Source organism: Brachionichthys hirsutus, chromosome 2 (assembly GCF_040956055.1).
Source record: "Brachionichthys hirsutus isolate HB-005 chromosome 2, CSIRO-AGI_Bhir_v1, whole genome shotgun sequence".
NCBI lineage: Eukaryota > Metazoa > Chordata > Actinopteri > Lophiiformes > Brachionichthyidae > Brachionichthys > Brachionichthys hirsutus.
The window spans coordinates 11,094,076-11,106,221 of record NC_090898.1 but is presented as its reverse complement, the minus strand read 5'-3'; the positions used below and the strand labels follow the sequence as shown (position 1 = coordinate 11,106,221).

Sequence of the window (12,146 nt, the reverse complement as noted above, 5' to 3'; positions counted from 1 at the left end):
TCGGAAGCCAGAGAACCCGGAGACAACTCAAGCAGAAAACCCAAATGCAAATATTGAAAGAACTTTCATTAAACAACCTGGATATAAGTTCTTGAATAAAATAATCAATACTTATTGCGGGGAAAAACAACAAATAGCCTACATAAAATTATTGCACACGTTCAGTAGGTTTATTTCTTCTAAGGTTGCAGCGCCCTCCACTGGTTCCCGTGGAAAACAAATTGTGTGGAAACAAGAGACAAATCTTAAACAAATTATAACACAATCAGTATATAACACGGCGAGACGTGGAAATAAGCGCATTTCATAATTTGGATTTAACAAATTTCAACGAAATTTATTTCAGGATTAAATTATTTTTCGTGAAAATAAACAAGGAGTCCGCCGGCCTTGTGGGGGCGCTGTTACTCATGTCAGCAGAGCGTTGAAGAACGTCATGTCGGAAGTGCGGCTGTTGTTCATCCGGTCCTTATTTTCCTCGTCGTTGCAACGATGGCGGCCGCTGCAGGAAAACATGGGCCCAAAATTGTTCCCAAAATTGTTCCCAAAATTGTTTCCAAAACGTCTGCGGGAGGCGGCGGGGCGGCGGGGGCAAGCGGCGCCCCTCCGGCTCTGCCTCTTGCCTCGCCGCTCATGGGGAAAAAGAAGAAGCCGTTTCTGGGCATGCCTGCTCCGCTGGGCTACGTTCCCGGTCTCGGCAGAGGGTAAGCCAGTCTGACATGCTAGTGTGCTAGCTAGCATGCTAGGTTATTTAGCGGTAGATGGATCAGTGGATTTGCAGCAGTCTTTCTTTGTTATAGCGTGATGCCAATTAATTTAACGAGACAAGATATCAAACGCTGTAAGCCAATTAAATAAGATCAATGCATAGAACAGCAGTTAAAGCTAGCTACTGACGGGACTAGAATCTTCAAGCCACACTGTATATTACCGGTAGGTTAATTGTGAAAATATACGACTTAAAAGCTCTTCATAAAAGATAAATAGTATTTATTTGTTTGTTGGTTTGAGATGAAACGATCTCGTTTTCAGGAGGCTCCTCAAAAAAATACAGAAGTGCAGGCATTATGGAAAAACCTATTTTTTTTTTTACAGTCATTTTATAAAATATAGGCTGAATGGTTTTCATTTATTAGTCAGTCACCAAAAATAAAAACGCATAAAGTTATTAAGCTTGGCAACCAACCCTCAAAGCTGGATGTGTTCCGTTGAACCCCCTGATCCTGCTGTTGTTTGTTTCTGTAGCATTTGACGACATTTCTCCTCTTTAGAGCGACTGGTTTTACCACCCGATCCGACATTGGTCCGGCTCGTGATGCCAATGATCCAGTTGATGATCGACATGCTCCACCAGGGAAGAGGACCGTTGGAGATCAGATGAAGAAGAGCCAGGAAGAAGATGAAGAAGATCTTAATGACACAAATTATGACGAGGTGCCTTTTAATGGCCACATCTCTTTGTTATTTCACCATATAATATCCCCACTTATATAATGATTGTGATGACCTTAATCCTTCTGATAGAATCGTTCTTTTTCCATGTAGTTTAATGGATATGCCGGGAGTTTGTTCTCCAGTGGGCCTTATGAGAAGGATGATGAAGAAGCAGATGCTATATATGCAGCACTGGACAAAAGGATGGATGAAAGACGTAAAGAAAGAAGGTTATTAGAAATAATAGTCCTTGAATTTTATGGAACAAACGTTCAGTACCCTCCACAGCGGAAATATCACAATCATGTTTGAAAGCCTGCTCACTTAAGATTGTGAATGCTGTCCTGTTTGTGTTTAGGGAGCTGAGAGAAAAGGAAGAAATTGAGAAATATCGTATGGAGCGACCAAAAATCCAGCAGCAGTTTTCGGATTTAAAGGTAATTAAATTGTACATGAAATATAAATTATTACCGGTACCTCTTTTTTATATATTTGTCTTCATGAACTTCTTGCCTTCTTAGTGCTTAAAATAACTAAGCTCCTTGTGATTAAAGCAAACATTTCAACATCGAGTCCATTCACATCTCTATTCTGTCATCCTTCTTTATTCTTCTTGCCACCCCCACTTCCATACAGAGGAAGTTGTCAGAGGTGTCAGAGGAGGAGTGGCTGAGTATCCCTGAGGTGGGCGATGCCAGGAATAAACGCCAGCGGAATCCTCGCTATGAAAAACTCACGCCTGTCCCCGACAGTTTCTTCTCCAAACACCTTCAGACCGGAGACAAGCATACGACCGTTGACCCTCTGCAAGGGGTCAGTATGGAAACAAACACATATATAGACACGCGTGTGTATATATATATATATATATATATTCTAAGAAAACTCCTAATGCCTTTGAGAATTGAGAATAGCTGCCATCATTTTGAAAGTGGAATGTTTATACATTCTTGGATAATGTAGGATTTCAGCTTCTCAAATAATCTCCTTTGTCTTAATTTACGCTTCATAATATGACAAATATTTCCAATGGGTGACAGATTTGGACTGAATGCAGATTAGTTTATTCCCAGGACTCTTTTAGCCAGGCGCCATGCTGTTATACATTCAGAATACCCTTTTTCTTCCAAAAGACAATGGCTTTTGGAAGTGTTCTCGAGCCCATTCAGTGACGTCAATACACAATTAATATTCTGAGTAAAGTGCATTGATTGTACAGAGCTTCACGTTTAAACCAGTTGAAACATGGCCTGCTGACTAAAAAGTGCCTTTCACCAATGCTGTAACAGACTCCTCACAGAGATCCTCTCTTTTTCCATTGTCTTTTCTCTCTCCTAGCTTGGAGGTCTGAACACACCTTACCCAGGAAGTATGACCCCTGGCTTAATGACGCCGGGGACAGGTGAGCTGGACATGAGGAAAATCGGACAGGCCAGGAACACACTCATGGATATGAGGCTTAGCCAGGTAATTAATAATCGTCCGTGAGCCTGTTCTATCGTTCATTCGCTGTTGTCATTCCAATATGTCGGATCTAACGGGGCTCCTCTCATCTTTATCGCTCTTCAGGTGTCCGACTCAGTGAGCGGACAGACGGTGGTGGATCCAAAGGGCTACCTTACGGATCTCAACTCCATGATCCCGACACATGGAGGAGACATCAGGTAGAGTCGGATAAGAGGGCCCAGTGGTTATGTGAGGTGAATGTGTCGTCTCATCTTCGGTTATGTGTATCTAGCGACATCAAGAAGGCTCGCCTGCTACTGAAATCCGTCAGGGAGACCAACCCTCATCATCCTCCTGCCTGGATTGCCTCTGCCAGGCTGGAGGAGGTGACAGGCAAACTTCAGGTTGCCAGAAACCTCATTATGAAAGGCACAGAGATGTGTGTTAAGGTAATGGATGCTTGAGACCTGCGTGTTCACGGCAGTATTAAGTGGATTTGCAAATCCACTTAATCGCCGCCCTTCTGCTGATAATCGGTGCGTTTCCCTGCCCACCAGAGTGAAGACGTGTGGTTGGAGGCCGCTCGGCTCCAGCCTGGCGACACGGCCAAAGCCGTGGTCGCCCAGGCCGTCCGCCACCTACCGCAGTCCGTCCGCATCTACATCAGAGCTGCAGAGCTGGAGACGGACGTCAGAGCCAAGAAACGAGTCCTCAGGAAGGGTAAAGCTTGTTTTGACAAGATGTGTGTTGCTCTTCAGTTGTTGGGAGGAGTTGTGACTTCCCAGCAGTGAATACTGAAGGAATGTGTCAAAAAAAAAAAAAAGTTCCCTGCCAAGAAAAAGGCAGTTATTAAATAAATAAATAAAGATTTACGATTCAGAAGCAGTCTTCACCACTCACATAAGAAAGCATGACAGATTTCATCAGGGTTGCGTTAGACAGCCGTGCTTCCGGCTCCTTGTCAAGGCTCGACATCCCATTTGAACCATTGCGTTTAATGCCCTATCACACTCATGCACACACACACACACACACACCGGTATTTCCCAGCAGCGTACTCCACTGACGGAGATTGATGGGAGTTCCTCTGTGGAGAAACTGCCTTCGCCTCGACTTGTTCAGTTGGCTCTGCTGCTGCTTCTCCTCATTAAATACACAACAGTACCTCCCCTCTCGGATTCTGCTCAACTTGTTCCATATGCAGTTTGGTTTGTTTCTGTCGAATGTTTTAGCTCAAATCTTGATTGTATTCGATGGTAATTATAGTCAATATGAAAGATAATTGTCCAAAATGAGCCGGGCTTAACATTTAGGTAATTGTTGCCCATGTAGCCCTGGAGAATGTGTCCAAGTCAGTCCGACTGTGGAAGACGGCGGTTGAGCTGGAGGAACCCGAGGACGCCAGGATTATGCTCAGCAGAGCTGTGGAGTGTTGCCCCACAAGTGTGGAGGTACGCGCTGCTCTGTCATCTCATTTTGGTTTTCCACAACATGAACCTTTACACTAACTATCTCTCTGTCCCCTAGCTGTGGCTGGCACTGGCCCGGTTAGAAACATACGAGAACGCCCGGCGCGTTCTAAACAAAGCCCGGGAGAACATTCCCACCGATCGCCACATCTGGATCACTGCTGCCAAGTTAGAAGAGGCCAATGGCAACACGCAGATGGTGGAAAAGATTATTGACAGAGCCATCACTTCCCTAGGAGCCAACGGTGTGGAGATCAACAGAGAGCAGTGGATACAGGTGTGTTGTTGTTGTTGTTGTTGTTGTTTTGACACCAGCAGGGATTTCTGAAGCTTTTTATGTCTTAAAAATGTCCCCACAGAATAAATAGTTCTCTTTACAGCGTATATCCTTTCAGTAACGGAATTTTATTGGCAACGAATGATGACAGTGAGCTTTAAAAAAAAAATCAATGCCTGCTTCATGCAGTGCAAAAGGTGACCACCGGGCAACGTCCTCAGCTGCTCCTCTGAGAACCAGACCAGAAGTCTTTTGTGCAGCTGCAGTTATAATGAGACGATTCTAATCTCCCATCTATGAAGATTAAACCCGTAAACGTTGAAAGTGAACTATTAAATGCTTGTGCCTTTATCTCTGGTGTTGGAGGGCAGGCTGTTAGATCTGCATCATGGGTTTGGCATCTTTCACAGCGTACCAGCACACCTTGGCAGAGCTGCTCTGCTTTTCCATCTGGGTGCAACAGAATACAAGCCGGCACATCTTGTTGACTGCAAGTTTGTTTTGCAATCAGAACCTTTATCTGCAGCAGCAGTACTGATTCGTGTTGTTTATCTTTTCCTGAACACCTGGCATGAAATATGGTTGTTAGTTATCCTTTTTGTGACCCCGCATTAGTCCTTTATTCTACTCGCAAATATCCTCCCTCATGAGCTCTCGTTAAAGACTAATGATCTCTGATCTGGTTATTTCTCAGTAATCAAAACCTTTTTAGGGGTTTCAACTTTTCTCTGCCATTTTAGCAGTGTGTTTGCTTCCATGTAAATTCCTTCATCATTCCTGTGACTTTATTTACTACCGGTACTTGTATTTGCATTATCTCCAGTGTGCTACCCACAGTGTATTTCCCACTGGTGCTGTTTTGCTGCAGGATGCAGAGGAGTGTGACAAAGCGGGCAGCGTTGCTACGTGTCAGGCTGTGATACGGGCCGTCATCGGGATTGGCATTGAAGAGGAGGACCGCAAGCACACCTGGATGGAGGACGCCGACAGCGTGAGTATTGATTACTACTTTACTCTCTCGTACATGTGTTCATTTATAGGCGCCATTCTCATATTCCTTTGCTTCCTGGTTTTAACATAACGGAGATGGGGCCGTATTTTTCAGTGTGTGGCCCACGGCGCCCTGGAGTGTGCCAGGGCCATCTACGCCCATGCTCTGCAGGTGTTCCCCAGTAAAAAGAGTGTTTGGCTTAGAGCTGCGTACTTTGAGAAAAATCACGGCACCAGGTGACCGGATTCATTTTTCTAAATAATATGAACCTTATTTGTTCAACTTTGTCATCCATCAGGTCTTTGTTGTCTTCTCCATTGCTCTTCAACGCTGCCTTTCTCCTCTCAGGGAGTCTTTGGAGGCCTTGCTCCAAAGAGCTGTGGCTCACTGTCCGAAGGCTGAGGTGCTGTGGCTGATGGGGGCCAAATCCAAGTGGCTGGCTGAGGATGTACCTGCAGCTCGGAGTATCCTCGCTCTGGCCTTCCAGGTAATGAGACAATGTGCAGCTGATTAGCTCGCGTGCTATCTTGCTTTCATATTTTCCTGTTTTTCCCCCCATGTCTCATCTTCTCGGTCACTTTATTGTCCTTTTTAGGCTAACCCAAATAGTGAGGAGATCTGGCTGGCTGCTGTCAAGCTGGAGTCTGAGAATAACGAGTATGAAAGAGCCCGTCGGCTGCTGGCCAAGGCCCGCAGCAGCGCCCCGACAGCCAGAGTGAGTGCTTGACTGACAAAGCAGAAACTCATAAACACAGAGCTGAAAGTTAAACAAATGCAGTAACTACATGGTGGAAAATGATTGTCAATTTAGGTCTATTCTCATTATTAAGCTAACATTTCGTCGATGATGTCTTTTGAGATTTATTGGACATAATCCAACCAGAAAGATTACAAAGATTAATCAACGTTTCCTGAGATTTGTTCGGCGTGTACTTCAACATTCCTCGTCGCTTACACTTTCCCTTTCCGTGACCCTGTGTACGAACGCAGCATTAGTTTTTCATTTCGAAATGTTCTCTGACCTGTGATCCCCAGGCTTTCTTCTAATAGTTTAAATGTTTAATACTTAGTTAGTAGTTCCCTGTTATTGATGTGTGGTCTACAAGCATTCCGTCCTGATCTGGGATAGACTGTCAGGTTTCCAAACCTTAAAGCAGCCGGGCTGATAGATGCTGTCAGCAGTGCTTTAAGGCTATCAATCTGTAGCTGCTGAGCTGGCACCTTTTCCACATTAGTTGTACGTATTCCATTTGTTAACATGAAAACATGTTTGTTGATGTTCCCCAGAGACGAGACAGTTATTGATGATTCCCTTCAGAATCAATCTGAGTTTGGCTGGGCCCTAAGAATTTGCTATTTATAGCACTTTAAAGCAGACGGGTGTTTCCGGCGTTGTTAAAATGCTCAGTATATGTCCAACCCAGGGGAACATGAAATACGAGTGCCAGCATCTTGTTTTTATGCACCACTTCCCCTGAATAGCTTCGGTGTGTTTGTCATCTCCACAGGTATTCATGAAGTCGGTGAAGTTGGAGTGGGTGTTGGGAAACATTGATGCCGCCCAGGAATTGTGCACGGAGGCCCTAAAACACTACGAGGACTTCCCAAAACTTTGGATGATGAGAGGCCAGATAGAAGAGCAATGTGAAAACATGGATAAGGCCAGAGAGGCCTACAACCAGGGGGTGAGTTCAGGGGCATATTTTGATGTTTGATGTTTTTCCTGATGGCCAATGACTTTCTGTTTGTTGCTGCAGTTGAAAAAGTGCCCCCACTCATTTGCCCTGTGGTTGTTGCTGTCTCATCTCGAAGAGAGGGTGGGACAACTAACCAGAGCCAGAGCAATCTTGGAAAAGGCTCGGCTGAAAAACCCCCAGAGCCCTGAGCTATGGTGAGAACACAGTCAGAAGATGAGCTTTTATATGTTCGTATCAAGAGAGTGCTTTAAATAAATGAGTTTGGATGATCAGGATCCTGTTTGGAATTAGAGTATCAGTATTTACTTTGTCTTTCATGGGACTTCCTATTCAACTTCGTTGATGCGTTTGTTTGGCTTCATAGGAATAAAATACAGCACACTTCTAGAGATTAATGTTAATTTCCACAATAGGAAGATTAGAATTACGACTAATTAGCTCACCAAGATAAAATAAAAAAGTAAGTTGCCTAAACTTTTCGTTTGTCTTCATATTAATCAGGTTGGAGTCGGTCCGACTGGAGTTCCGGGCTGGACTGAAGAACATCTCCAACACGCTGATGGCTAAAGCCCTGCAGGAGTGCCCCAATTCAGGTGAGACTGACCGTTTACAGCCGTTTACTCACCCTTAAAGAGAATTTACTGTTGAGCAACAGGAGAAGCTAAATTAGTTCACAAGACAAATACGACACCTTCTTTTGAAATCATGTGTTTAGATAGAAATGTTTATATTTGTAAACAGTTTTCATACCTTTAAGGTGGTAGTTTGGACAAAAATACACTATTGATATTGTTTATAATTGCCAAATGTAATATAAGCTCTAACACTCGACAAAAATGTTCCTACAAGGTATCCTGTGGGCTGAGGCAGTGTTTTTGGAGGCCAGACCCCAGAGGAAAACTAAAAGTGTTGATGCTTTGAAGAAGTGTGAACACGATCCTCATGTTTTGCTCGCTGTGGCTAAGTAAGACATCCATCTTTTCATTGTTTTCTACCCCTTCCTTCCCCAAGAATAAACGCTGCACTTTGTGCTTCATCTCCATTTGTATTATCATTCCCTGCAATCCTGTTTGAAAAAATGTAGTTGGCCAAACCTGCATGTGAGTTCATGTCCCTTCTAAAGGCAATCGTGTGTGCACAATTCTAGGTTGTTCTGGAGCGAGCGCAAAATCACCAAAGCCAGAGAGTGGTTCCTTCGGACAGTGAAGATAGAGCCAGATTTAGGAGATGGTTGGGCTCTCTTCTTCAAGTTTGAGCTGCAGCATGGGACAGAGGTAAAGATCTGCTCTTATAGAACTTGTATAAGCTTTTACGTGAGATTTGTTTACTTTTTTCTATTTTATTTTATCTCTTATCAAGAGTAGAAACTGTTTCTCCAGGCCTGCGCACGGCTGCCTCCATTTAAGCGTTCTTAATTTATTTTTTTGTTGTAACATACTAAAAACAAAAGTAGTCTTGTACCAGTATTTATGTTACCCAGTCTCGGTGTGAGGAGGGCTTCGGCCATGCGTCGTGTTATGGGTGTCTGATGTCTCTGTATCGCATCCAACAGGAACAGCAGGAAGAGGTGCGGAAGCGCTGCGACAATGCCGAGCCTCGCCATGGAGAGCTGTGGTGTGCCGAGTCCAAACACGTTCTGAACTGGCAGAAGAAGACGGGAGAAATCTTAGCACAAGTAGCCAGTAAAATCAAAAACACGTTCTAGGAACGGAGGCCGTTTGGACTGAAAATGCCTGAAGGGCAGGAGAGGTCCAGCAGGACGCAGCAGCGGACATGCTTGACTCTGGTTCTCTACTGAGACTTGCTCCTTCGTGAAAATATTCCAAGTGTTCAAATGCCCCTTTTTCCTGTTTTATGAACTCATGCCACGGTTTGTGTTCTCAAGAGCAAATGTCAAAGTGATCACACGTCTCAAACTTCTAAAATACTACCAGGATAAAACTCAAAATCATTATCTGTTTAAATTGACTGGTTGTAGCAGCTCTGTGGTCTAATGTAGCATGGAGATTGATGGTTAGCTGCTGTCTTCATTAATCGCAGCCTGGGCTCAGATCCAGCCGCACCAGGAAGTTATTTTGCTGTTCTTAGAGCCGTTTCTGCTTTAGCTTCGTATTGTGTATAAAGTATCTGATGGGAGGTAAACGTTCCTCCAAAGGCAGATGGTTCTAATACTTTGGTTTAACTTTGATTGAATCTCACATCTGGCAAATTAGAATAAATTGTTATTTTGTCTTCACTTTGACATCCATCTTTTTTTGCTGATTTAGTGTTAAAATTCTCATTTCTATTATTGTGACGCTCTACAAACACGAAGAGGCAGGTTGAACTTTAAATGAGACCTGCAACAGAAATATACTGAACACCTTTACATCATGTTTGGATTTACCTTTTTTGTATTCAGTAAAAATGTCTCATTCTAAATGTTAAAAAAAAAAATCATCTGCGGTCTGAAGAAGTTTTTTTTGTAGGCCATCCAGAGTTGGCTTTCTATCTAGTGTAAATAAACTTGTCAGGAACTTCATATTAAACACATTCGTCATGTTGGAAGAATGAACAGCATTTTTTTAAACTGTAGTTTGCTTCAGATGTGTTTAAATACTTTGCAGACATCAAATAAACATTGTTTACTGCACATCAAGTTGTATGAAGTTTGGAAGCACGTCATTGCTTTGAGACGATTTCCCAAATATTTCGGGCCATTATTTACGCACTGTGCAGTGTGTAGCTCATGCTGCTGGTACTCCAATACTACTCAAAAAAGTTTTTATATATATAAATGCATATAAACATCCACCCGATTACGCCCGATTCCTCGCCTCATCGGTGTCATGTCTCCCAAGAGAAACAGAAAGGGCAGAGGAGAGTGATTAATTGCAGACGTTTTCCTCGACTTGACGTGACTGGAGTTTGGTGAAACCTTAACTTCGGCTTCAACAATCCACGACGGGAGAGGAAATCGGAGCAGGTTCGGTGGTTTTGGAGACCACGGAGCGCGGCACTGGTCTTCCAGCCGCCAAGACGAAGCGTGAGAAAACTTGGTAGACAATGAGCGCGGTTGGATGAGCGGCGACTGATTGGATTTCCCTGCTGCTGCTGATGGGGATGATTTCTGCTCGTCTAATGGTCCTGCAGTAGAAGATGATAAATGGTACGTGTGGTTTTAACATCGGCTGCGTTTTTACGCAAGAGGCGAACTCGCCGAGAAAGCTATTGCGCATCTGGTTACGAAGCGGTATTTAAAGCATCTGTCGGATTACGCACAGCAGTCGGCGGCGCGCTGCGCGCTCAAGCCGCTTGAGCGATACTTAGGCACTTCGCATGTCTTCTCTTTTCCACAGTATCTGCCTGGAACTCTGCTCCGCGGTATCCTGATGGGTGTGTTGCTGGCCAACTCCTGTGGCGTGCGTAGATGCAACTATAAAGAGATCCTGCGCTCCTACGCGGGGATCATCCTCGTCGAGCTTCAGAAGTTGGTATGATGACGTTGTTCTAAACACGATGCATTTAGTTTTATTCCCTCAAACATTACAGGCCAAGTTGGCCACTTTTAAGTTGGTTCGAGTCCGAATCACAGGCAAGTCCTAATTCCATACTTGGTTGTTCCTCTGTAGAATATGACCGAGTCATTCAATGTATCCAAAGAGAGAGACCCCTGCCGCTCAGGAAAGGTAAATGACAGCAGAACGCGCGCCTCGCATCACTGGATCACTGACCATGTTGTATATTAAATATTTGGGGGGGGGGGGGGGGGGGGGGGGAAGCAAAATACGAAATCCTACAGGTGTAATTTAAACTGCTTTTGTGTAGCGTGGACCTGATATTAATTTTAATTTCTTTTTTCCGTTTCTTTCACCATTTCTGTGACTCTTTCTGTCGCGTTTACGCACGACTGGACATGGCAGGCACGTCACATCCTGGTCTCCATCCTTCGTATGACGCAGCAGATGCGGTGTAGTGGGAAAACCGAGAGACCGCTGGAACGCATGGAGCAGCTCATCATTCACAACTGCAGCCCTGATTATCTGGTGAGGAGGACTCAGAGAGTTGTGCTGTTCCATTTTCACAACTGAGCGTTTCGAGTAATGTTCAATTTCCCAACAACACATAAGGCCACAAGATCAAATATATTATTTTATTTTTAAACTGCTCTGCCCAATCAATAAGAGGAAGATGAAGGATTGTCTCGGGAATGGGCTTCTTGTAGTGATCTACACAAGTTTACATTGATGATGTGACCGTGAACATTATTAAAATATATTATTGAGTAAAACTTGAAAACTTTATAAAAAAGTAACAAAAAAATGCTTCTTGTGTGATTTCAGGGGAGAAAAGTGTCCTGTTCATCTGTCAAGAAAATGAAAGGAAAGAAGAGGAAGAGGATCAGGTTAATGAGAGTTATTGAGGCATTGATCACTTGTTGGCAGAAACTTCAGACTGTTTATAAGCAACCAAAGTGAGAATTGTGTCTCCCTGCATCCTGTACACCTCTGCAGATTTTTCACAAAGATGTTAGATGAATTTTCCTAAAGTTCACTGATCAAAAAGTAATTTCCGCCTTGGAGATATCAGTATTCCGATTGTCATTCAATACATTTCTGCTTTTAGACATCCAGTATAAAATGCTGTAGTAGAAATGTTCACTATAGTCACGTTCTCAGCATTTTGCATATTGAAATTACGCCAGGCATTGGGCGTGATTGTTATTGAATGCAGTATATAGTAGTAGTGGTATAAGATAAAAATATCGACAATGCACTTATACTGCAAACAAGTCATATGTTACCATACACATGTTTTTGAGTGTAGATTATATAATAAAACAATATTTAAAA

General features: G+C 43.6%; 1 protein-coding gene across 1 annotated transcript; it reads left to right on the top strand.

Moving 5' to 3' along the window:
- The first annotated feature begins 633 nt into the window (after positions 1-633).
- Positions 634-9,941, top strand: prpf6 (PRP6 pre-mRNA processing factor 6 homolog (S. cerevisiae)). The gene is made up of 21 exons (XM_068745761.1): positions 634-704; positions 1,272-1,434; positions 1,546-1,664; positions 1,793-1,871; positions 2,071-2,283; positions 2,773-2,901; positions 3,004-3,098; positions 3,173-3,329; positions 3,438-3,600; positions 4,213-4,331; positions 4,408-4,626; positions 5,495-5,617; positions 5,732-5,853; positions 5,966-6,104; positions 6,213-6,332; positions 7,126-7,302; positions 7,375-7,508; positions 7,816-7,907; positions 8,164-8,278; positions 8,462-8,588; positions 8,867-9,941. The coding sequence occupies exons 1-21, from the start codon at positions 634-636 to the stop codon at positions 9,017-9,019; spliced, it is 2,829 nt and encodes a 942-aa protein (XP_068601862.1). The 3' UTR covers positions 9,020-9,941.
- The last annotated feature ends 2,205 nt before the right edge of the window (positions 9,942-12,146 follow it).